This window comes from Hemitrygon akajei, chromosome 12, assembly GCF_048418815.1.
Source record: "Hemitrygon akajei chromosome 12, sHemAka1.3, whole genome shotgun sequence".
Taxonomy (NCBI): Eukaryota; Metazoa; Chordata; class Chondrichthyes; order Myliobatiformes; family Dasyatidae; genus Hemitrygon; species Hemitrygon akajei.
In genome coordinates, this window is record NC_133135.1 from 27,262,990 (window position 1) to 27,288,659 (window position 25,670).

Sequence of the window (25,670 nt, forward strand, 5' to 3'; positions counted from 1 at the left end):
GCTCTCAAACGCATCTCTCCCATTTCCCGCACATCTGCCCTCACCCCATACACCCGCCACCCCACTCAGGATAGAGTTCCCCTTGTCCTTACCTACCACCCCACCAGCCTCCAGGTCCAACGTATAATTCTCCGTAACTTCCGCCACCTCCAACGGGATCCCACTACCAAGCACATTTTTCCCTCCCCCCACTTCTGCTTTTCACAGGGATCGCTCCCTACATGACTCCCTTGTCCACTCGTCCCCCCATCCCTTCCCACCGATCACCCTCCTGGCACTTATCCTTGTAAACGGAACAAGTGCTACACCTGCCCTTACACTTCCTCCCTCACCACCATTCAGGGCCCCAGACAGTCCTTCCAGGTGAGGCGACACTTCACCTGTGAGTCGGCTGGTGTGGTATACTGCGTCCGGTGCTCCCGGTGTGGCCTTTTATATATTGGTGAGACCCGACGCAGACTGGGAGACCGTTTTGCTGAACACCTACGCTCGGTCCGCCAGAAAAAGCAGGATCTCCCAATGGCCACACATTTTAATTCCACATCCCATTCCCATTCTGATATGTCTATCCATGGCCTCCTCTACTGTCAAAATGAATCCAAACTCAGGTTGAAGGAACAACACCTTATATACTGGTTGGGTAGCCGTTAATGCCCCTCCTCCACTTCTTACCACATCTCTGACATATTTAGTTGTTTGCCTGTTCTCCATCTTCCTCTGGTGTTCCCCCCCCCTCCTTTCTTTCTCCCGAGGCCTCCCGTCCCATGATCCTTTCCCTTCTCCAGCTCTGTATCACTTTGCCAATCACCTTTCCAGCTCTTAGCTTCATCCCACCCCCTCCGGTCTTCTATCATTTTGCATTTTCCCCCTCCCCCCACTACTTTCAAATCTCTTACTATCTTTCCTTTCGGTTAGTCCTGACAAAGGGTCTCGGCCCAAAATGTCGACAGCGCTTCTCCCTATAGATGCTGCCTGGCCTGCTGTGTTCCACCAGCATTTTGTGTGTGTTAACCCTTCTCAATTTTGTTGCACCATCCTCAATCTTTTGACTCCTAACTTTGTCTGAGGTCTTACCAACATCTGCCTCCACAACCTCTCCACTAACTGTTTTGGCGCTCAAGTTCCCATCCCCCTGCAACTTCAACCCTACTGTGTAACATTAACAAACCTTCTAGCTAGAATATTAATCACCCTCCAGTTCAGGTGCAAATCATCCCTTATGTACAGGTCCCACCTTCCTTGGAAGAAAGACCATTGATTCAAAAATATCATGCCCTCCCTCCTACACCAACTCCTCAGCCACATATTATACTGTATAATTTTCCTAGCTCTAGCCTCACTGACATGTGGCACGGTAGCAATCCTGAGATCACAACCCTGGAGGTCCTGCCCTTGAACATAGCACCTAACTCAGTGAACTCCCTATGCAGAACCTCATCACTGGTCCTACCTATGTTATCGGTACCTCCATGGACCATGACTTTTGGCTGTTCACCCTCCCATCTAAGAATGTTGAGGACTCGATCTAAGATATCCTGGACCTTGACACCCAGAAGGCAACATGCCATCCGGGAGTCTAGTTCTCACCCACAGAACTTCCTGTCCATTCCCCTAACTGACAAATCCTCTATCACCACAGTGTGCACCTTCTTCCGCCTTCCTGTCTGAGTCACAGAGGCAGGCAGAGACTCTACCATTGTGACTTTCTTCTGTTAGGTCATTCCCCCCAACAGTATCCGAAGAGTTATACCTGTTGTTGAGGAGAAAAGCTGCAGGTACACTCTGCACTGTCTCCTTAACCTCTTTCTGCTTACTATCACCCAGTTTCCTAAATCCTGCACCTTGAGTATAACGACCTCTCTATATGTCCTATATGTCAGCATCTCCAATTATCTGGAGTTCATCCAGTTCCAGCTCCAACTCCTTAACGCTGTTTGTTAGAAGCTGCAGCTGGATGCATTTCTCGCAGTTGTAGTCATCAGGGGTACCGGAGGTCTCCCTGCCTTTCCCACATCCCACAAGAGGAGCATTACACTATCCTCACTGTCATCTCTACCTAGCTGAGCAGATATAAAGAAGAGAAGAGGGAAATAAATAAACTTGAGCTTTTCTTTCCCTGCGTGAAGCCTCAAAGAGCTAAAACCTTAGGATCACCACTCTGACTACGTACACTCCTTGGAATATAGAAGATTGAGGGGAGATTTGATAGAGGGATACAAATTTATGAGCAATATAGACAGGGTAAGTACAAGCAGACTTTATCCACTGAGGTTGGGTGGGACTGCAGCCAGAGGTTAAGGGTGAAAGGTGAGAAGTTTAAGGGGAACATGAGAGTGTGGAATGAGCTGCTAGCACAGGTGGTGCATGCAAGTTCAATTTCAACGTTTAAGAAAATCTTGAATAGGGGCTTGGATGATAGGACTACCAGTGGCTATGGTCCTGGTGTAGGTCATTGAGAGTAAGCAGTTTAAATAGTTTGGCATGGTCTAGATGGGCTGAAGAGCCTTTTTTGTGCTGTACTTTTCTCTGACTCTATAAGACTCCTCATTGCCTGTGAACATGATTTAAAGCTAAATTACTATCCTCTCTTTATCACTGGATCTAACTCTTAGAACTACTTCCCCAACAGCATTATGGGCATACCTTTACCAGAGAGCAGACAGCTCGGTTTGAGAAGAGCAGTGGGGGGGGGGGGGGGGGTGGATAATAAATATAGGCTTTACCAATAAAACCCAGATCCCAGAAATGAATAAATAAATATGGTGGGGTATGTGAAATTATGCCTATCTGGTGCTTGCAGGTTCACTAGGTTAGAGATAACCTAGTAACACTGTTTAGAAATGGACCAAAAGTGCAAATCAAAAGGATAAAAATCCTTTATAAATGCTTTAAAAAGCTGAGGCTTTATTACGCATCGGTCAGACTGCACCGAGTTTTCGGAGCAGTTTTGGCCCTGTTTTAAAAGGGATGTGCTGGCTTTAGAGAACATCCGGAGGAGATTCACAAGAATTATTCCAAGAATGGAAGGGTTAACATGAGGAGCGTTTGATGGCTCTGAGCCTGTACTCATTTCAGATTAGAAGCATGAAGAGGGATCTCATTGAAACCTATTGAATATTAAACCTAGACAGAGTGGATGTGCAGAGGATAATTTCTATAGTGGGGGGTCTCTAGGACCAAAGGGCACAGACTCAGGATAGAGGACGTCCATTTAGAACAGAGCTGAGGAATCTCTTTAATCAGAGGATGATGAATCATTGTCACAGGTGGCTAAGTCATTGGGTATATTTGAAGCAGAGGTTGAGATGTTCTTGATTAGGAAGGGTGTCAAAGATGAAAGCAGGAGAAAGGGTTGAAAGGGATAATAAATCAGCCATGATGGAATGGCAGATCAGACTAGATGGGCCAAATGGCCTAATTGTGCTCCAATTTTTTATGGTCTTCAATATTTTTCCATGACTAGTGAGATATGATAATTATTTCCATTGGATTACCATTCAAAATTTAGTTGGTTAATCCTCAAAAATGCCTATGTTTTACAATAATTCAATGTGTAAAAGCAAAGTGGATAAGTGAATGATTATTAGTAAAGACATTGTAATTGTTAGTTCTCTGATTTCTACTTTTGTAATTTTCTCTTAGCTTTGTGCAGAATGGCTCAACATTTGTGAAGCAGCTTGCTATGGCTTCACTGCAGATGTGTGGAATCGGCCGATTTCCTGTACTTCCACAACTGTCGTCTTCCCTGAAAGATGTTCCCTATAGAACGAATTATATAACTGGTGAGAAAGAACAATGCTGTGTTTCCTTGGCAGCTGGTAAGTTAGCAAAACTTAAATGTTTTGGTTCTAAACACATTTCACAAAAACATATCCGAAGCTGCTGTTCTGGGGGTGGGTGGGTCAATAAAGCTGGAAAAAAAATTCCTATTTTCTTCAAAACCTTTTCTTTCAAAAGAAGAGCCGTGATTCATGAGTTAAATGTGAGGTATTGCTCTATATCTTGAACTGTTACATATATTTGGTCTTCTACCGTCTATAACGAGTTCACCATGAACCAATACCAATAAGCAAGGCATCCGTGAACCCTGGTTGGGAATTTCTGCTCTACATCAAGATTATTCAAAATTTTGCAAACTGACATTGTGACTCGAGTATCTTTTGATAAACAGGGGGCTCTAGGGGGAGAGAAGCTAACTACGATTCAAATCACCAAGGAAATGGTACTTGATAAATTAATGGGACTGAAGGTGGATAAATCCCCTGGACCGGATGACTTGCATCCTAGGGTCTTAAGGGAAGTGGCGGTCGGGATTGTGGATGCATTAGTGATAATTTTTCAAAATTCGCTGGACTCGGCAATGGTCCCGGCAGATTGGAAAAATGCTAATGTAACTCCTTTATTTAAAAAGGGCAATAGACAGAAGGCTGGGAATTATAGGCCAGTTAGCCTAACATCTGTGGTTGGCAAAATGTTGGAATCGATAATTAAGGAAACAGTAACAGGGCATTTGGATAAACATAGCTTAATAGGACAAAGTCAGCATGGCTTTACAAAAGGGAAGTCATGTTTGACAAATTTGTTGGAGTTCTTTGAGGACATAACATATAGGGTAGACAAAGGGGAACCAGTGGATGTGGTGTATTTGGACTTCCAAAAGGCATTTGACAAGGTGCCACACCAAAGATTATTACTTAAAGTAAAAAATCATGGGATTGGGGATAATATTCTGGCATAGGTGGAGGATTGGCTTTCTAACAGAAAACAGAGAGTTGGGATAAATGGTTTATTCTCAGACTGGCAATTGGTGACTAGTGGTGTTCCGCAGGGGTCAGTGTTGGGACCCCAACTCTTTACAAAGGGACTAAGTGCAACGTATCGAAGTTTGTTGATGACACAAAGATGGGAGGGAGTGTAATGAGTGCGGAGGACATTGAAACCCTGCAGGGGGACATAGATAGGCTGAGTGATTGGGCAGACATTTGGCAGATGAAATATAATACTGTCAAGTGTGAGGTCTTGCACTTTGGCAGGAAAAATAATAGAGCAAGTTATTATCTAAATGGAGAGAAACTGGAAAGTGTTTCTGTGCAAAGGGATCTGGGGGTCCTGGTGCAGGAAACACAAAAAGTTAGTACGCAAGTGCAGCAGGTGGTCAAGAAGGCCAATGGAATGCTGGCTTTTATTGCTAGGGGGATGGAGTGCAAGTACAGGGAGGTCTTACTGCAGTTGTACTGGGTATTGGTGAGACCACACCTGGAGTACTGCATGCAGTTCTGGTGTCCATATTTAAGAAAGGACATACGGCTCTAGAGGCAGTGCAGAGAAGGTTCACTAGGTTAATTCCGGGGATGGGTGGATTGATGTATGATGAGAGGTTGAGTAGATTGGGACTCTACTCATTGGAGTTCCAAAGAATGAGAGGCGATCTTATTGAAACATATAAGATTGTGAAGGGGCTTGATCGGGTGGATGCGGGGAGAATGTTCCCAATGATGGGTGAAACTAGGACTAGGGGGCATAATCTTAAAATAAGGGGATGCCGTTCCAGGACTGAGATGCGGAGAAATTTCTTCACTCAGAGGGTAGTGGGGCTGTGGAATTTACTGCCCCAGAGAGCTGTGGAAGCTACTACACTCAATAAATTCAAAACGGAGATAGACATTTTTCTGGATAAAAATGGCATTAGGGGATACGGTGAGCGAGTAGGTAAGTGGACATGAGGCTAGGTTTAGATCAGCCATGTTATCTCCTGGACCAGTTTTCGATAGCCTGGATGGGTCGGAGAGGAATTTTCCAGATTTTTTCTCCTCAATTGGCAACTCGGTTTTTTTTCCCCGGGTGATCACATGGGTTTGGGCGGGATGAATAATAAAATAAAATGGGCGGCATGGTGCCCTGTTGGTTGGCACTGTTGCCTTGTGTTTTTCAGTGAAAACTAGAGTTAAGATTGGATCAGCCATGATCTTGTTGAATGGCAGAGCAGGCTTGAGGGGCCGATTGGCCTACTCCTGCTCCTATCTCTTATGTTTATGTTGACCGTATAACACATCTTTTGTTTTAATAAAAGTCTTTATTGCATCCACTTGTATAAGGTGCAGGATTTGTCACTTACCAAGGAAGACTTTCCCAGTATTGTAGAATAAAGTTCATTTACATTGCTAAGCCAAAAAGCTATTGTGCCATTTCAGTGTTCAATTCCATCCCCTCTAATAAGGGTTTTCTTGTTTGCTATTAAGGGCTGCCGCATTTTGGTGCTGGCTTATTCCGCTGTTGGGGTAGAGATACCTTCATTTCTCTCAGAGGATTACTACTAGTCACAGGACGTACCATAGAAGCTAGGTAAGAAGAAATTATGTCCCAGAATCCGAGGTGATGTCAATACCGAACAGGTTATTTTTCATCTTTTCCTGTGTCATTGCTAAAGAACCATCTCTACTTTAAACTCATTCCTCCTTTTTTTTTTTTTGTTGCCAAAAATGGATCTTCTGATCATGTTGGTCTTTCTTTCCGTTCTAAGTTTTGTTCTGCAAAGAACAAAATCTCTCATTCTCTGTACAGTACTGTACATATTGACTGAGTCAGCAAACAATTTCTAATAAAAATTCTTAACCACACTGTGATTGCAACAATAAGCAATCTTCTGAAGCTGTGAGTCAGATATTAAACCTGCATGTGACAGAAGTATACAATTATGTCATTTTGGACTATTTGAACTCAGAGATGACTTGGGTTAAAAGGAAAACAAAGTGCTGGAAACCATCTGTAATCCAGGTAGTGCTTTTCCAGAGAACATTTGAAGTGTGGGTGCAATTTAAAATAGTCAAAGATTGTAGATGGAAAACTTTTTTTTAACAATGTTATCGCTTGGCATTCAAATAGAAAAATAAATTAATGAATGCAAGCATAATTCTGAAATTAACCACAACATTAGTATCTTCCAAAAGATAAATTATTTCAGAATGACTAAAATTTAGTGGGTAATGCTGGTGGGAAATCAAGTTTAAAGCTAAAATTATTAACATAAAAGCACATTGCCCAGATAACATCGGAAGTGGTGAGAATTCTCTTATTGTTCATTCCCAATTTTCTACTGGGGTATATTCATGAAGGAATTGCAAGCCATACTATTTGATTGACCTCTTGATTCTCTTTGTTGGGTTTGAGATTTTCATAATAAGAACATTCTTTGGATTTGCAATTTGTGTTATATGTTCATTAAAGACTGTCTCTTAATATCGATCTATTTTCTCTAAACACGTTCTTTGTGTATTTTATTGTGAATGATAAAGCTTGCCTTCTCAAATGTAAAGTATCTGCAATATTTTTTCACCTTTTAATTTATCTGTTGCCTGGTTTATGTTAAAATCATCTGGTGCAAGTTCAAAATTTGATCAAATATACTTGCTAAACATGAATCCAAATTAAGTATTAAAATCAAGTCAGTCCTTTTGGCTCATCAACTTAGGTTGTGTTTTGATACAAACAAATATTAGTCACATCTTTTTTTAAATATGCCAGTTGCTTCAGTTCTCAAATGATTTCATTTGATTATAGGAATATCATCCTTGCATTTGCTGGTACTCTACGTCATGGTCTAATTCCAAATCTGCTCGGACATGGAATATATGCACGATATAATTGCAGGGATGCTGTCTGGTGGTGGCTTCAGTGCATTCAGGATTACTGCAAAATGGTTGAGAATGGACTGGAAATTCTCAAATGTCCTGTCAGTCGACTATATCCCACTGACCATTCCCCAGCTCTTGCTCCAGGCTCTGTGGTAACTATTTACTTTCTTCTAGTTATTTGCAGCTTTGTATAGCTATGGTGTAACTGACTTTTTTTTAAAGTGACAGGTCTTTATGATTTTATTGATGCAAAGTTAATCCAAGATATTTCCTTTATTATTTTATCTATATCTTCCATGTTAGGATTTAGATCTGGTAGAATTAGAACCTAGAACAGTACACTAGAGGAACAGGGCCTTCGGCCAAATACAGAGCCAAATTAAACCAAATCAAATTAAAACAAGTTCATTTTAGTTTTGTATAAGACCATATGAAACAGGAACAGGATTAGGCCATTTGGCCCATGGAGTCTGTTCTGCCATTTAATCATGGCTGATCTATTTACCCCCACAGCCCCAATCTCCTTCCTTCTCCCCGTATCCCTTCATGTCCTGACCAATCAAAAATCTATCAACCTCTGCCTTAAATTACATGAAGATTTGGCCTCCACGGCTTGCTGTGGCATGGAATTCTACAGATTCACCACTCTCTGGCTGAAGAAATTCCTCCTCATCTCTGTTCTAAAAGGGCACTCCTCTATTCTGAGGCTGTGTCCTCTGGTCTTAGACTCTCCCACCACAGAAAACATCTACAAGGCCATTCATCATCTGATAAGTTTCAATGAGGTCATCCTCATTCTTCTGATTCTAGTGAGTACAGGTCATATGCATATTATAGTGGAATAGAATGATACATAATCTGATGCTTCTGTCTAACCTGGAAACAAAAATTAAAAGTAATGGTCTTTTATTGTAAGCATTATCAGAAGCACAGTTTCACTTGCCTATTTTCTTTCTGATTCTCCTTTGCTCCTTGTGAAGTTTATTCAAATTTGCTTGAGGCAGCACTTACCGTAGATTCCGGACTACAGAGCGCACCTGGTTAAAAGCCGCTGGCTCTAATTTTAGAAAGAAAATCAATTTTTTACTTGTACAGGCCGCACCGGATTTTAGGCCGCACCGGATTTTCGGCCACAGGTGTCCCACGTTGTAATATGAGATATTTACACAGAAAGATATTACACGTGAGGATTTTTTAACTTTTAATTAAATCCATATGGTAACATAAACAAATACATATTGCAAATGCTTTTTTTCGAACCGTGCCTGTAACGCGGCTACTTTTAAATATACGTTGCGTATACTTCTTTACTGAACAACATTCCAATATCTCCTAACGACTGGTAAAAAATATATATACTGCAGCCTACCAGGAAAAGTTATTGATCGCCTTTAACTTAAAAGCAGCGTTCGCTCAGATCCAATGCCGCTCGCGTAATGCCGCTCGCCCCCCTCCTTCCCGTTTATCGCAAACGGCATTTTTCCCACAAGACGCGGCGAAACCGGGTGTGACGTCATAGCATCCCGCGATGTAGTACAGAAAACAAATATAGTTAAAACACTTCTAACTTTAACTAGAAAATGAATTACTAAGCGAAAATATTATAAACTAAATAACTGCCATAAAGGCAGCACAATGCTTTTCTTCGAGTGTTTTCCATGTTGATGAGGGTGAGTACAAATGACTGATTTACAATAATTTAATTGTGAAAGTGCGCTTGATTTATCGTACAATTTCATTGGACCTCTGTGAACTACTCATCAATTTTATTGGTCTACTGTTACGAGGCAAAATGTTTTTGGCGGCATGAAAAAAATAATGTATTAGCCGCACCGTATTAAAGGCCGCAGAGTTCAAAGCTGTTCAAAATGTGGGAAAAAAGTAGCGGCTTATAATCCGACATCTACGGTAATTAAGAATGACAACTGATGCTTCCCACCCTTGTCTGCTGACGCATGCGCGTACCTAGAGCTCTTTGATGTCTGTCAAGATATTTATTGCAAAGTGTACTTCCTCTTGTCAGCATCAAAGTTTAAAATATATATTGTTAAAGAAACTGTGAAGATCCACTCTTGAGCTGGAGAAGTGTATTTAATTATCTTGTGTGACCTTGTTCACAGTTCATTCCTTTAGCATTTGCATTACACCCCGTGCATCAGCCAAATCAAACAACCTTCTGATCTTAGAGGTTGACAGTGGTAATGAGAATCCTTCCAGCCAAACGTACAAAAATACACATACTCCTGATGAAGGATTTCGGCCCGAAACATCGTCACTACCTCCTCCCATAGATGCTGTCTGGCCTGCTGAGTTCTGCCAGCATTTTGTGTTTTTATCTATTTCCAGCATCTGCAGATTCACTCGTGTTGAGCTGGAAAGTTCCTTTGAGTCAAAGACATTCCAGGGAATTGGTATTATAAAATTGAAAAAATAGTAATATTGTGAAAAATGATTCTTTTTATGATAGCTGGCCACGTGGGGTTTGCTAAAGATCTTGTGAAAGATTGAAGATGAGGCACAAAGTACAGATGTGGTAAAAAAAAAAGTATCTTGGATCATAAAGAATGACTCTCGGTGAGGTGGATACTGTGATAGAATTGAGGGAATGGAAGATGAGGAAAAAGGAGGTGAAAAGGTGGGGGTAGGCATGAGGAAGAAGTTTGGGACTTGTGCATGTCTGCGTGCATAGACAGCTTGTGCCTGTCTGTCCTGTTTGTACACTGAAAGATGTGATGAGTACGAGCAGTAGAGCTACGTATGTCTCCAATCATCTTACCCTCTCCTTATCTTTTAACTAAGAACCTGCCTTTTTTGATTTAGAACCTGCCTTGTCAAGACCTTGTGCTGTTTGGTATGCAGTAAACACCCCAGAGAAAAAGATATCATTTGTGGATATCTGCCATTGCTCAGAATGGAGATAGAGAACTGGAAAGTCATGAATAAGCCCTACAGTGGCAAACCTGAATGTCACTCTTACTGTGGCTGAACCTTGTTAATCTCTTAAATGACTAAGGAAAAAAATTAGCTTTATTTACCGTTCGTACATCAAAGCATGCAGTGAAATATGTTACGTCAATGACCAACACAGTCATCAGTCAGCTGTGAAGGAGATGGAGAGGAAGCTACTCATCCTCAGTCCCTGGTATCTGTCTAAGAGGAAGAGAATGTTCGGCAATGCAAGCATTACAATTTTAGGTATGCCCTGAGCAACTTACAGTATTTTCTTGTTGGTATCGGTCAGTGTCACTCCATGTATTAAGCAAATGTAACGTAAGCAAGGCATTTGACAAGGTACCCCATGCAAGGCTAATTGAGAAAGTAAGCAGGCATGGGATCCAAGGGGATGTTGCTTTGTGGATCCAGAACTGGCTTGCCCGGAGAAGGCAAAGCGTGGTTATAGACTGGTCATGTTCTGCATGGAGGTCGGTGATCAGTGGTGTGCCTCCAGGATCTGTTCTGAGACCCCTACTCTTCGTGACTTTTATAAACAACCTGGATGAGGAAGTGGAGGGATGGGTTAGTAAATTTGCTGATGACACAAAGGTTGGGGGTGTTGTGGATAGTGTGGAGGGCTGTCAGAGGTTACGTTAGGACATTGATAGGATGCAAAACTGGGCTGAGAAGTGGCAGGTGGAGTCAACCCAGATAAGTGTGAGATGGTTCATTTTGGTAGGTCAAATATGATGGCAGAATATAGTATTAATGGTAAGACTCTTGGCAGTGTGGAGGATCAGAGGGTTCTTGGGGTCTGAGTCCATAGGACACTCAAAGCTACTGCACAGGTTGACTCTGTGGTTAAGAAGGCATACGGTGTATTGGCCTTTCATCAATCGTGGGATTGAATTTAGTAACTGAGAGGTAATGTTGCAGCTATTTAGGACCTTGGTCAGACCCCACTTGGAGTACTGTGCTCAGTTCTGGTCACTTCACTATAGAAAGGATGTGGAAACCATAGAAAGGGTGCAGAGGAGATTTACAAGGATGTTGCCTGGATTGGGGAGCATGCCTTATGAGAATAGGTTGAGTAAACTCAGCCTTTCCTCCTTGGAGCGACAGAGGATGAGAGTTGACCTGATAGAGGTGTGTACAAGGGATGATTGATAAGTTAGTGGCCTAAGGTAGGAGGAGTCAGTTTTAGAAAACCTAGCACATTTATTTTTCAACTTAGTCCCCTCCTACATTTACACACTTAGTCCAGCGGTCGTGGAGCATATGGATCCTTCTTTGTTGAAGTTGGCGTCTTGGACCCCCTGAAAGTGGTCCACAGCAGGGGTGATTGATAAGTTTGTGGCCTAAGGTAGAAGGAGTTGAGTTATTAATAATCACTCAGAGTTGAACTGCATGCTCATGTAACGAGCTGTATAACTCAAATCCTTCTACCTTAAGCCGCGAACTTATCAATCCTCCTGCTGTGGATCACTCCTGGAGGTCCGAAGACGCAGACTTCTACAAAGAAGAGATCCGTATGCTCCACGACCGCTGGACTAAGTGTGTAAATGTAGGAGGGGACTAAGTTGAAAAATAAATGTGCTAGGCTTTCTAAAATTGACTCCTACCTTAGGCCATGAACTTAACATCGTAAGATGATGAGAGGCATTGATCGTGTGGATAGTCAGAGGCTTTTTCCCAGGGCTGAAATAGCTAGCATGAGAGGGCACAGTTTTAAGGTGCTTAGACGAAGGAATAGAGGAGATGTCAGGAGTAAGTTTTATACGCAGAGAGTGGTGAGTGCGTGGAATGGGCTGCCAGCGATGGTGGTGGAGGCAGATATGATAGAGTCTTTTAAGAGACTCCTGCACAGGTACATGGAGCTCAGAAAAATAGGGGGCTATGGGTAACCCTAGGTAATTTCTAAGGCAAAGACATGTTCGGCACAGCCTGCATTGTGCTGTAGGTTTTCTCTGTTTCTATTTAAACAAGATGAATCCTCTTTTTCATGGAAAATGTGTGAGTAGCTGTGGGAAAGTGGGAAAGGAAAAGATCAGTAAAGGGCATGTTAATTTCACCAGAGGTAGCACATAGTTCTTTGTCATTTGTTTGTCCTGCACCAAGGTTCCCTGTCCCCTTTAGAGGAAGGAATGTTGTCTTTGAGCTCTGCTAACAACATTCCAGTGCAGAAAGGCCCTCGTATAATGAGTGAGTGTCTCTTGCTATTTCTACTTGGCAAACCTTGTGCAGGGCAAGTTGTGTCTTGCTCAGCATGGCTTTGTGCAGGGCAAGTCATATCTTACTAACATGATTGAATTTTCTCAGGAGGTGACGAGGTTGATTGATAAAGGTAGGGCTGTGGATGCCGTCAACATGAATCATAATAAGGAGCTAGACAAGGTCCCTTATGAGAGGCTAATCCAGAAAATTGAGATGCATCACAGCCATGGTGAATTGGCCATTTAGATTCAGAATTGTCTTTCCCGTAGAAAACAGAAGATAGTTGTAGATGGGATTTATTCAGGCTGAAGGTCTGCGATTAATGGTGTTCTACAGAGGATCTGTATTGGGACCTGGCTGAAATCATAGATGTGTGTTAAGTTTGCAGTTGATACAAAGATTGGTGGTATTGTGGATAGCGTTGAAGATTGGCAAAAGATACAATGGGACATAGATCACTTGCAGATATGGGCAGAGAATTGGCAGATGGAGTTTAACCCGGCCAAATGTGAGGCATTGGCAAATCAAGTGTAAAGAGACAGTACACTGCAAAGCCCTTAACAATGCTGATGAACAGGGGATCTTGGGGTCCAAGTTCATAGCTGCCTGATAATGGCTACACAGGTTGACAGAGTGGCATGTTTGCCTTTGATTATCAAAGAGTTGAGTTAAAATCAGATAGTTGGGCTATGTAAAACTCTACTTATGCTGCAACTGGGGTATTGCATTCAATTTTGGTTACCCCATTATAGGAAGGATGTGGAGGCTTTGGAGAGGATGCAGAAGAAGGATACTGTCTGGATTAGAAGGCATGTGCTATAAGGAGAGCTGGACAAGAAGTTGAGGGGTGATCTGATTGAGGTTTATAAGATTATCTTTCTCCCACGATTGAAGTATCTAATATCAAAGCATGCCCTCTGAAGGACCGAGGAGTAAAGTCAAAAAAGATATTCAAGGCAAGTTTTTTTTTAATACAAAGTAATGGATGGCCAAAATGCAATGCCTAGGCTGATGGTGGAGACAAATATAACAGAGGTAGTCGAGAAGATCTTTGTCTCAGGACTGTGAAGGAAGTGGAAAGATATGGACAGAAGGGATTTGATTATTAGGGAAGGAATTGTGCTGGAGGCAAACACCAAAGGAATATCCAAAGAGGCTCTTGGAAAGATACATGAATGTGCAGGAAGTGGAGAGATATGAACGTTGTGCAATACATAGAACAGAACAGTACAGGAGCTTCATCGCATAATATTGAGCCAACGTTTTAACTTACTCTAAGATCAATTTAATCTTTCCCTCTCACACAGCTCTCTGTTTCCAACTAATCTGCAAATATCAGAATCAGGCTGATTATCACCGGCATGTGACGTGAAACTTGTTAACTTAGTAGCAGCATTTCAATGCAATAGATAATCTAGCAGAGAGAGAGAAAAAATAAATAGAATAAGTCAACAATAAATAAACAAGTAAATCAATTGTGTATATTGAATAGATTATTAAAAATGTGCAAAAACAGAAATACTGTACATTAAAAAAAAAGTGAGGTAGTGTCCAAAGCTTCAAAGTCCATTTAGGAATCGGATGGCAGAGGGGAAGAAGCTGTTCCTGAATCACTGAGTGTGTGCCTTCAGGCTTCTGTACCTCCTACCTGATGGTAACAGTGAGAAAAGGGCATGCCCTGGGTGCTGGAGGTCCTTAATAATGGATGCTGCCTTTCTGAGACACCGCTCCCTAAGGATGTCCTGGGTACTTTGTAGGCTAGTGCCCAAGATGGAGCTGACTAGATTTACAACCTTCTGCAGCTTCTTTCGGTCCTGTGTAGTAACCCCGCCATACCAGACAGTGATGCAGCCTGTCAGAATGCTCTCTACGGTGCAACTATAGTAGTCTTTGAGTGTATTTGTTGACATACCAAATCGCTTCAAGTTCCTAATAAACTATAGCCACTGTCTTGCCTTCTTTATGACTACATCAATATGTTGGAACCAGGTTAGATCCTCAGAGATCTTGACACCCAGGAGCTTGAAGCTGCTCACTCTCTCCACTTCTGATCCCTCTATGAGGGATTGGTATGTGTTCCTTCGTCTTGCCCTTCCTGAAGTCCACAATCAGCTCTTTCAACTTACTGGCATTGAGTGCCAGGTTGTTGCTGCGGCACCATTCCACTTGTTGGCATATCTCACTCCTGTATGCCCTGAATTAACCACCTGATATTCTATCAACAGTGGTTGTATCATCAGCAAATTTGTAGATGGTATTTAAGCTATGCCTAGCCACACAGTCATGTGTATACAGAGAGTAGAGCAGTGGGCTAAGCACACACCCCTGAGGTGTGCCGGTGTTGATTGTCAGCAAAAGGATATGTCATCACCAATCCACACAGACTGTGGTCTTTGGGTTAGGAAGTTGAGGATCCAATTACAGAGGGAGGTACAGAGGCCCAGGTACTGTAACTTGTTAATCAGGATTGTGGAAATGATGGAATTGAATGCTGAGCTATAGTCGATGTAGCTGAGCTACAGCTCCCAAAATGATGTAACTGAGTTGCTAATAAGCAAACTTGTTGAAAATTCACATTTAATATTTGTTAATTGCATTAACTTGTTAAAAGAAATCATGAAGAATAAAATGTCCGGATAATTTTTTATTAGAACATTTAAATCTTGCCATTAAATCATGTTTGTGAAATGATTTGTCTTAACTGATCACAAACACAAGGAAATCAGCAGATGCTGGAAATCCAAGCAACACACACAAAATGCTGGAGGAATGCAACAGGCCAGGCAGCATCTATGGAAAAGAATAAACAGTCGATGTTTCGGGTCAATGCCCTTAATCAGCAAGTCTGACAAAAGGTCAGCCTGAAATCTTCTCCATGGATGCTGCCTGGACTGCTGAGTTCCTCCAGCATTTTGTGTGTCTTATCTAATGTTTTCTTTCTGATATATTCTCCCTTGGTGCACCCTAGTGCATTGTTATAGTCTAGTGGCAAGTCCAGAGGGGAGATATTTAGTTAACCCTGTTTGACCATCATCAGAGATCCTCACAAGCCAGGCCATGCTCTTTTTACACTGCTGGCATCAGTAGAAGTACTAGAACCTCAGGACTCACACCACCAGATTTGACCTATAGTTACTACTCCTCAACCATTAGGCTCCTGAACTAAAGGGGGTAACTACACACACTTGCCCATCTATTGAGATAGTCCCGCAACCAATAATCTCACTTTGAGTACTCTCTATCTTGTTATTTCATGTTCTCGCTATTTATTGCTGTTTATTTATATTTGTATTTTCAGAGTTTGTTGACTTCTTCACTCTACTCAGTGATCCTGCTATAGTTACTAGTCTATAGATTTGTTGAGTATGCCCACAGGAAAATGAATCTCAGGGTTGTATGTGGTGACATATATGTACTCTGATGGTAAAATTTACTTTGAACTTTTTAAACTTAGAACCTTGAGAACAAAGGAAGTTTAAAGGGAAGCAGTTGGCATTGAAACGTTGGTTTGTCCCCCTGGTTCAGATCATGAGGTCTGCTGCAGAAGTGGGAGTAATAAATGCTAAGAAGGAGACAAGCACCCAAAAGCTGGGAGTTGGATTAACTAGCACGTTACAGTGGACACCTGATGGTGGGAGATATATTTTCCCTATTGGTCCAATTTCTGTATTGACATAGCAATTTTTGTTAAATTGAGTTTGTGTTGAAATGTTCTGTATTAGGAGCAGCCACTACACGATGTCATGCAGGAAGCCATGCAGCGCCATATGGAAGGTGTAGAGTACAGAGAAAGAAATGCTGGACCTCATATGGACACACGCATGAAAGATGAAGGTAATTATGCAATACTCTGCTTAAAAATAGGGCACCAAGTCATTTTTGAATTATAATGAATTTTGAGGCATTTTAAACATTGAGTTTATTTTCTTTCTAGGTTTCAATGTTTCTATAGGGGTCGACCTACAGACTGGTTTTGTGTTTGGCGGACATCGGTTCAACTGTGGTACCTGGATGGATAACATGGGAGAAAGTGACAGAGCTCAAAACAGAGGAATTCCAGCCACCCCAAGGTAAAATGAGATTAAGAATATTGTATTTCAAGAATGTTTTCAAAATCGTTCTAAAATTTGTTTTTAATAACCTTTTAATGAACCCATGACTATTGTAAGCTTTAATAAAAATAATTTTTTGTGATGTTGAAACTTGAATTTTAATACTGGAAGTTTTTCTAAAAGTTCAGACAAATGTGACAATGGTAGGTACTATGAATAATAAAAATGCACTGTGGGAGAAAGTTCTGTGACGTGCATGAAGGTTAAGTTCCCATAGTCGTCAGTTAGTTACATTTATTTTTGAGCAGAGCCATCATAATTGATAAACATATTAGAAGAGCACGGCTCTTAAGTGTGGGTTGTTATCGAAAGATTCTTTTTGGGTCCCAAGATGGCACAGCAGATGGTGCTGCAGCTGTATTTTTCTGGAGGTGAGGAGGTGTACAGGAGGGTGATAAATCAGATGATTGAGTGGTATCACAGCTACAACCTTGCCCTCGGTGTCAGTAATTGATTGTGGACTTCAGGAAGGGTAAGGAAGATACACACACACCAGTCCTCATCAAGGGATCGACAGTGAAAGGGTGAGCCGTTTCAAGTTCTTTGGTGTCAACATCTCTGAAGATCTATTCTGGTCCCATCACTGTCTGGTATGGAGGGGCCACTACATAGGATTGTAAAAGCTGCAAAAAGTTGAAACTCAGCCAGTTCTATCATGGGCACTATCCTTTCCAGCATGGACAACTTCAAAAGTGGTGCCTGAAAAAAGGGGCATCCATCATTAGGGACCCTCATCACCCAGGTCATGCCCTCATTTCATTGCTAGCATCAAGGAAGAGGTACAGGTGTGCAAAAGTGCTCACTAAGTATTTTAGGAAGAGCTTCTTCCTCTCCACCATCAGATTTGTGAATGGACAATGAACATATGCACACTACCTCACTATTTTTCCCCTCTCTTTTTGCACTACCTGTTTAAGAGTGTGAGTGTGAGTGTGTGTGTGTGTGTGTGTGTGTGTGTGTATATATAAACAAACTAGTGGTAATAAAATCACCTCGTGTACTGCCTGTGTGGAGATTGCATGTTCTTGCAGTCACTGAGCAGATTTCCTCGTGCTGCTATATTTCCTCCCACATCCTAAAGGACTGCAGGATACTCCGTGGTGGAATCTGGGAGACAGATATAAATGTGATTAATGTGTGGTTGTCATGGAGTTGCTGGGCTGATGAACCTGTCTCTGTACAGTATGATTCTCTCTGAAAAGACCATAGACATGGGAGCAGAATTAAGCCGTTCAGTCCATTGACTGTTCCACCATTCCATTATGGTTGATTTATTGTCCCTCTCAACCCCATGCTTGAGTCTTTCTCCCCCATAACATTTGATGCCCTGGCGAATCAAAAACCTATCAATCTCCGCTTTAAATATACTCGGTGACTTGGGCTCCAAAATCGTCCACGGCATTGATAATGAACGTACTGTATTGTTCTCTAGTTTCTGTAATACCTTCCTTTTCCAAGAACTAACTCCTATTATCACTAAACAGATGGTTTTCCACTTTTCCTGCTAAATTACATGGCAGATATTTTTTTTCTCTACTCCCTAGCTTTCAAATGTCATCTCACACCTTCTGAGATTCATCACACACAAAGAAAGCTTGTCCTCTTTGTCCCAGGAAACTGCTCCTTCTCTAACCATCCTTGTGTTACAATGTGTGTTATTGCATCCCAAGCGTATGGACATCTTCCCCACTCCTCAAAGCTTACACTTCTACATTGGGACTGCCACCCTTGCCACAAGACTGAGAAGCTGCTTATTAAATTATCATTTTATCATTATCAAATTATCATTTGTTTTTTGTATTTGCACAGTTTGTCTTTAGTACATTGGTTAGTTCTCGGTCTTAGTGCGTAGATTTTCATTGATTCTATCATATGTCTTTGTTCTACTGTGACTACATGAAAGAAATTGAATCTCACAATGGTGTATGGTGTCATATACATTGACAGTAAATTTGCTTGGAACTTTGAAATTGCATCCACTTAGCTGTGAGCTTGCTATGCTGTAGCTCCTCGTCCTCCTCAAGCTGTCGGCAGTCTCTAACAGAGCTGATTGCACCAGCCTCTTCAATGGCTTCATGCTTGCCCTGTTGAGGATGCTTCGCTTACCCAATTCATTTTGGCCATTCAGTCAAAAACCAGCAAAATACAAGGAGTGGTTTTACTGATTATTTATTTCTCTCTCTTTCTCATGAACAGTGTTCCATTGACAGGAGGCTCTTGTGTGTTTCTCCATCCATTCATATTATCTTGTCATTGACAGCTGTACATTCATTCATCCACATAAGCCCCATCCTGTAATTTCCTCAATAAAGCATTGTCACTCTATCACCCTCTGCTCTTTAGCCCCGCCCCCCAGAATTAGCCTCTCTGATTAAATGTTTTATTATGTCCCCTAATCCTTGTGGTTCTTTTGATTTGGAGCTTGTTTTCCTGTGCACTGTTTGAGATACATAATTCTATCAAAATGTTTATATAACAGCAATCTGGTGAATTGTTTCCTATGTTTTATTCTCTGTCAAGTGCAGATTCCCAGCCTTTTTTATGCCATGAACCAATACCATTGAGCAAGGGGTCTGTGGACCCCAGGTTGGGAATCCCTGCTCTGGTGAGAAGAATCTGGTTTCTTAAAGTAACCTTTTCAAATGTATTTATTTTTCAGAGATGGATCTGCTGTTGAAATTGTTGGCCTTTGTAAATCAACTGTTCGCTGGCTGATGACCCTTTCCAAAAATTCTTTGTTTCCTTACAGTGGAGTCAAGGCTCGGCTGAACGGTGAGAGCACTAATTTTCTGACAATTATCTAGTAAATTGGACAGAACAGAACATTGCCTTTTACAAAAGGATGAGGTGCACGAGCGACAGGAAATACTCAGTAAATAAGAGAGTTAATATCGAGTTGGTGTGGAGAAGGATAGAAATCTTAGAATTCACAATGGCAACACACTGTCCTTCCTCCCCTCCACCCACCTGTTGTCTGATTCCATGTTCCGCCTTCCTGTCCTCTCAGATTCCACCATCTGTAGTCCCTTGTTTTCTCCACCTTTGTCCTCCCAATCTCTGTCCTGATTTTCACTTGTCCTTCCTCTGTCTGTTTATCATTACTCGCGTGGATCCACCTCTCACTTTCCAGCTCTTCGTCCACCTTCCCCTTCACCTCTTTATCCTGACTATCTCCTCTCCAATCTTAGTATTGATGAAAAGCCTCGAACCACTGTTCATTTCCCTGCACAGACAATGCCTGACCACTGAGCTGTTCCATCAGCTTTTTTTAAACTCTGTGGAAATTTGAACCAATGTACACTGCAGGCCTATATTGATCAATTTTAGCTTTCTATATGCAACCCGTAAATAATTGTTGTTCAATCCCTCAACAGTGTTCCTTCAAGCAACACCATGAAAAGTTCTAGTATTCTATCTGCCCAAAAACTTTTTCCACCAGTGTCTATAAGACATAGGAGCAGAAATAGGCCATTCAACCCATCAGATTACTCCAGCAGTCCAGCATGGCTGATTTCTTATTCTTCTCAAGTCCATTCTCCTGCCTCTCCCCATAACCTTTGATCCCCTGACTAATCAAAAACCTATCAGCCTCCAATTTAAACATAATAGCCTCCACAGGCATCCATGGCAATGAAATATGGCAGATTCACTACACTCTGGCTAAAGAAATCTCCCCTAAATCTCTGTTCTAAATGGACATCCCTCTATTCTGAGGCTGTGTCCTCTGGCCCTAGATTCATTCACTATAGGAAACATCCTCTCTACACCCACTTCATATAGGCCTTTCAATATTCAATATGTTTCAATAAGATTCCCCTTCATTCTTATAAATTCCAGTGAATACAGACCCAGAGCCATCAAACGCTCCTCAAAAGTTAACACCTTCATACTTGGAATCATTCTTGTGAATTTCCTCTGAACCCTCTCAAATGCAGTACAAAATTGTTCATGAACTATAAGTGTGGTCTGATCAACACACACATAAAATGCTGGAGGAGCTCAGCAGGCCAGGCAGCATCTGTGGAAAGAAGAACGTTTTGGGCTGAGACCCTTCGGCAGGACGAGTGTTCCCAAAATCTTCCCAACCACTGAAGCCAAGCTAAGTGGCTTATAACTTCCTTTCTTCTGCCTCCCTCCCTTCTTAAACAGTGAAGTGACATTCTCAATTTTCCAGTTCTCTGGAACCATTCTAGGATCTAGTGATTCCTGAAAGATCATTACCAATGCCTCCACAATCTCTTTGCCAGTCTCTAACTGCACTAGAAGCTCACCTACCTTATTCCATATGCTGTGTGCATTCAAATATAATGACTTCTTCAGTCCTGTATTCATCACCCTTTTCAATTTTTCCCTCGTGTTACACTTCAACTCATTCCACTGACTGCAGTTATACCCTATCATCTGCCTTTCTTTCCTCGCAGTCTCACTACACAATGCTTCGACTGCCCCATCATCGCCCCTTTCACTCCAGTTCCCATTCCCCCGCCAAATTAGTTTAAACCCTTCTCAACATCTCTAATGTGTTGAGTTCTGATCACCTCACTACAAAAAGGACGTGTTTACTATAGAGAGAGGGCAGAGGAGATTTACAGAAATGTTGCCTGGACTGGAGAGCATGCCTTATGAGAATAGGTTCAGTGAACTTGGCCTTTTCTCCTTGGAGCAACAGAGAATGAGAGGTGAACTGATAGAGGTGTATACGATGATGAGAGGCATTGATCCTGCGGATAGCCAGAAGCTTTTTCCCCGGGGCTGAAGTAGCTAACATGAGGGGGTTTTAAGGTGCTTGGAAGTAGGTACAAGGGAGATGTCAGGATAAGTTTTTCACACACAGTGGTGGGTGCGTGGAATGCGCTGCCAGCGACAGTGGTAGAGGCGGATACAATGGGTCTTTTAAGAGACTTAGATAGGTACATGGAGCTTAGAAAAATAGAGGGCTATGCAGTAGGGAGATTCTAGGCAGTTTCTAGAGTAGGTTACATGGTCGGCACAGCGTTATGGACCGAAGGGCTTGTAATGTGCTGTAGATTTCTATGTTCTAACATCAAGGATATTGATCCCCATGGAGTTCAGGTGTAAACCGTCCTTTTTGTATAAGTCATGCTTTCCCCAGAAGAGATCGAAATTATCCATACCTGCCTCCTTCACCACTTCCTTAGCCACTCATTCCTCTGTACTATCATCCTTTTCCTGCTCTGACTAGCACATGGTACTGGGAGTAATCCACAGAATACTACTTTGGAGGTTCTGCTCTTCAGCCTCTTCCCTAACTCTCTCTATACTCTCTGCGCAGGACCTCTTCCTCCTTTCTACCCATGTTATTGGTACCAATGTGCATCACAACCTCTGGCTGCTCACCATCCCTCTTGAGAATCTTCTGCAGCAGCTCTGAGACAACCAGGTCCCTGAGAGGCAACTACCATCTTGCCACCTACATCTTGTCCCTTTCCTCTCTCTTTGGTGGCTGACTTATGGAATAGATGTAGGCCTTGTAGGTCACCTCGACTTATTTCAGCACTATTTCAACTGGTAGCTAAACCCATCCTATATGCACATATATTAATGTCCGATTATAAATTGACCAGAATTCAACTGCTGTATATGGCAGAATTTGACATTTCTGTGCTATTGGCATGTGGAAGCATTGCTCTCATTTCTATTTTCTCAATTGGTGACATTTTTTTCATTGCATCTTGAAAACATTGAAATCATCCCTATATGTTAGTCAATTAGCCTGAGCCAAAGGGCCTGAACTGTTCCATGTTCAATACAATCCAAGTTTGTGTTACAGCCCTTCATAAATTACCCCATAGGAGTCTGGATATTATTATAGTGCGTCTACTCTGCAATATCTTTTCATACTGTTTGCCATCCATACCTATGATCTAACTACAACTTTGTATACTTTGCATTCTAGATATAAAGAGTAACACATATAAAGCACACAGATGAGGGGTCTCGGCCCAAAATGTCGTCTCTTTATTCCTCTTCATAGATGCTGCCTGACCTGTTGAGTTCATGAAGTGTTCTGTGTGTGTTCTCTTGATTTCTAGAATCTGCATGTAAAGCCCAGCTTTCCATTAGTCTGTAGCTATCCATGGTGTTAACAATAGACAATATTTCTGTTTCACCGTTTATACTTTGATATGTTTTCTACTCTATCCAAATTTAATGACTTGGATTTCAAAGAAGGCAAGTACACGTCCCTAAGTTTTATCCAATAACTTCATTTTAGTCTCTTTCCAGTATTGGAGTCATAGAGTTGTAAAGAATGGAATCAGACATGTTAGCCCAACACATCCATGCCAAGCCAAGTTGCCTATCTAAATTAGTCCCACTTGCCTGTATTTGGCCCATAACTCTGTAACCTTCTGAATTCGTGTATCTGTCTAAGTACCTGCCCAGCTATAAAGTTTCATTTAGTCTGCAGTATTGACTATATTTATCAGTATTGTCCGTTGTGGATATGTGAGTCTTAGCCCATCATAGCCACTGATAAAGACAATGAGTCGATCAGACTTTCCAGCAGATTCCTGTGAGGCACATCAGTTGCATCATCCCAGTTTTCTATCCATCTTGGTCTTTCAAATCTATACTCTGGAGTTCTTTTGTCCCAATGTTTCTATCATGTTGTTATTTTAGTTTAAAAGCAGAAGTAACTCTCAACTTTTCTCCAAATACTTTATTAATCATCCTTCTTAAGCTATCTTTTCCTGGGCCCGACCAATTTGCCTTTCCTCTTTTGTGAATTTCTGATGGTAGAAATAAGAACTGACAAAGCTGGAAATATTCAGTTGGTATGGGAATGTTCAGATGAAAGGCTTTAAACCTGAAATTTTAACCTGTATCTTTCCTCCAGAGCTGACTGATGTGCTGTGTGTTTTTCAACTGTACAATAACAAGTTGTTTACGTGCAGATTATTTAATTAACTGTTGAAATTAACACATACCAAACTTAATGGAAAAAGTGCCACTGTAGTGTAGCGGTAGCATGATGTTATTACAGCTGGGGTCATTGGAGTTTGGAGTTCATTTCCGGCATGCCCTGTTTGAAGGAAGTTTGAATGTTGTTCCCGTGAGCCTATGGGTTTCATCCAGGTGCTCCAGTTTCCTCGCTTAGTCCAAAGGCGTACCCGTTTGTAGGTTAATTGGTGATTGGAAATTGTCCTGTGATAAGGCGAAGGTTAAATAGATAGGTTGCTAGGTAGTGCAGCTCATTGAGCTGGAAGGACTTGTTTCACCCTGCATCTCTAAATAAATAAGTAAGTAAGTAAGTTTGTCTTCCTTATATCTTATGGTCACATAATGAAGTGGACTTTGCGTTCAAAGGGAAAGCCAAGAAGCAGCAATAAAAATAGAGGCATATTGTAGTGTTATCAACATCTGAGAAGATAAGTTTCCAATAAGGTTCCTTGATGGAACCAGTTAGACCTGCATATTTTCAGCATTTTATGTTAGTTGATGGGTAGTCTCTAGTCGTAGAAAGAGGTGTCAAAGATTTAAATACTATGCACTGAAGAGTATTCAGCCAGTCATCTATTTTGTTGCCTAAAAGATAATCTAGTCAAGTGGCTTGTGCCCAGCTGTAGAACTCTTAAATTTACAACTTGAAATTTGCCTGCCAACTTGGAGTTCAGGTGTGAAAATGAATCATTATTTATTGGTCAAATCTGGTTAAGCGTGCAATGCTGGTAATAGTTTTATTTCAACACTTAAAATGATCATCTATGAGATCTATAATTTTTCTCATTAGTCAAATGTTAGTCATGTTACATTGTTTATTGAAAAAGTTTCTAAATGTTTGTAACTGAATTTTCAATTATAATTTTCCTAAACATGCCATATTGGATGATACAATTGATTGTATTGTACAGGAAAAGAAATATTCATCACATATGAGGAGTGGAACCATAAAATACAACAGAACTTTGAAAAGCATTTTTTTGTTTCTGGGGATCCTAATGATCCCAATGAAAAATGTCCTAACCTTGTCCACAAAAAGAACATATATAAAGACTCTTTTGGAGCTTCCAGTCCATGGTGTGATTACCAACTGAGACCAAATTTTCCAGTTGCTATGGTTGTGGTAAGTGATCCTATTTGTTTAAATAAGTATCTTCTGCTTTAATTCTATCTTTTTAAAAGAATTACATTGATGAAATATGTGACAATTTAAATATTTGTAATTGAGACTAACAATGGAGTAGTCATCACATGTTTTAAACTCTGGGTTTGATTCCATTTCCATTCAGTCATGTCTCCTGCAAAACTTTGAACTTTTCATCATAATTTTCATTTAAAACTACATGAATGTCCAACTAAAGTTTGTTGTTTTTTTTTACTTATAGCACTAAAACTATTACTTTGCATTTTCAGGCCCCTGAACTTTTTACACCAGAAAAAGCATGGAAAGCTCTAACAGTTGTAGAGGAAAAGCTGCTTGGACGCCTGGGATTGAAAACTTTAGACCCAGAGTGAGTTGAATTATTCCTGGTGCAAGTAAAATGAAATGGTGTGCAATAGTTAATCTAAGATGTTTCCTTTCGTGCAACACGCAAAATGGTGGAGGATCTCAGCAGCTCAGGCAGCATCTATAGAAAGGAATAAAGACTTCAACATTTTGGGCAGATACCATTCATCTCGACATAATTAATTGACTCTTTATTCCTCTCCACAGATGCTGCCTGACCTGAGTTCCTCCAGCATTTTATTGTTCCTCTGGATTTCCAGCATCTGCAGAATCAATTGTGTTTATATTTCTTTTTGTGGATCCCTATTT

At 41.3% G+C, this 25,670-nt stretch overlaps 1 protein-coding gene across 4 annotated transcripts in view; it reads left to right on the plus strand.

The window, feature by feature from the left end:
- Window positions 1-25,670, plus strand: part of agla (amylo-alpha-1, 6-glucosidase, 4-alpha-glucanotransferase a) — a 103,345-nt gene that overhangs the window by 72,229 nt on the left and 5,446 nt on the right. For all 4 annotated transcript variants that reach the window (XM_073062759.1, XM_073062760.1, XM_073062761.1 and 1 more), the window contains exons 24-31: window positions 3,643-3,818; window positions 6,240-6,342; window positions 7,558-7,783; window positions 16,502-16,613; window positions 16,714-16,849; window positions 19,551-19,663; window positions 24,766-24,977; window positions 25,268-25,365. In XM_073062759.1, coding sequence (XP_072918860.1) covers window positions 3,643-3,818; window positions 6,240-6,342; window positions 7,558-7,783; window positions 16,502-16,613; window positions 16,714-16,849; window positions 19,551-19,663; window positions 24,766-24,977; window positions 25,268-25,365 — 1,176 coding nt within the window. The remainder of the gene's footprint in view (window positions 1-3,642; window positions 3,819-6,239; window positions 6,343-7,557; window positions 7,784-16,501; window positions 16,614-16,713; window positions 16,850-19,550; window positions 19,664-24,765; window positions 24,978-25,267; window positions 25,366-25,670) is intronic.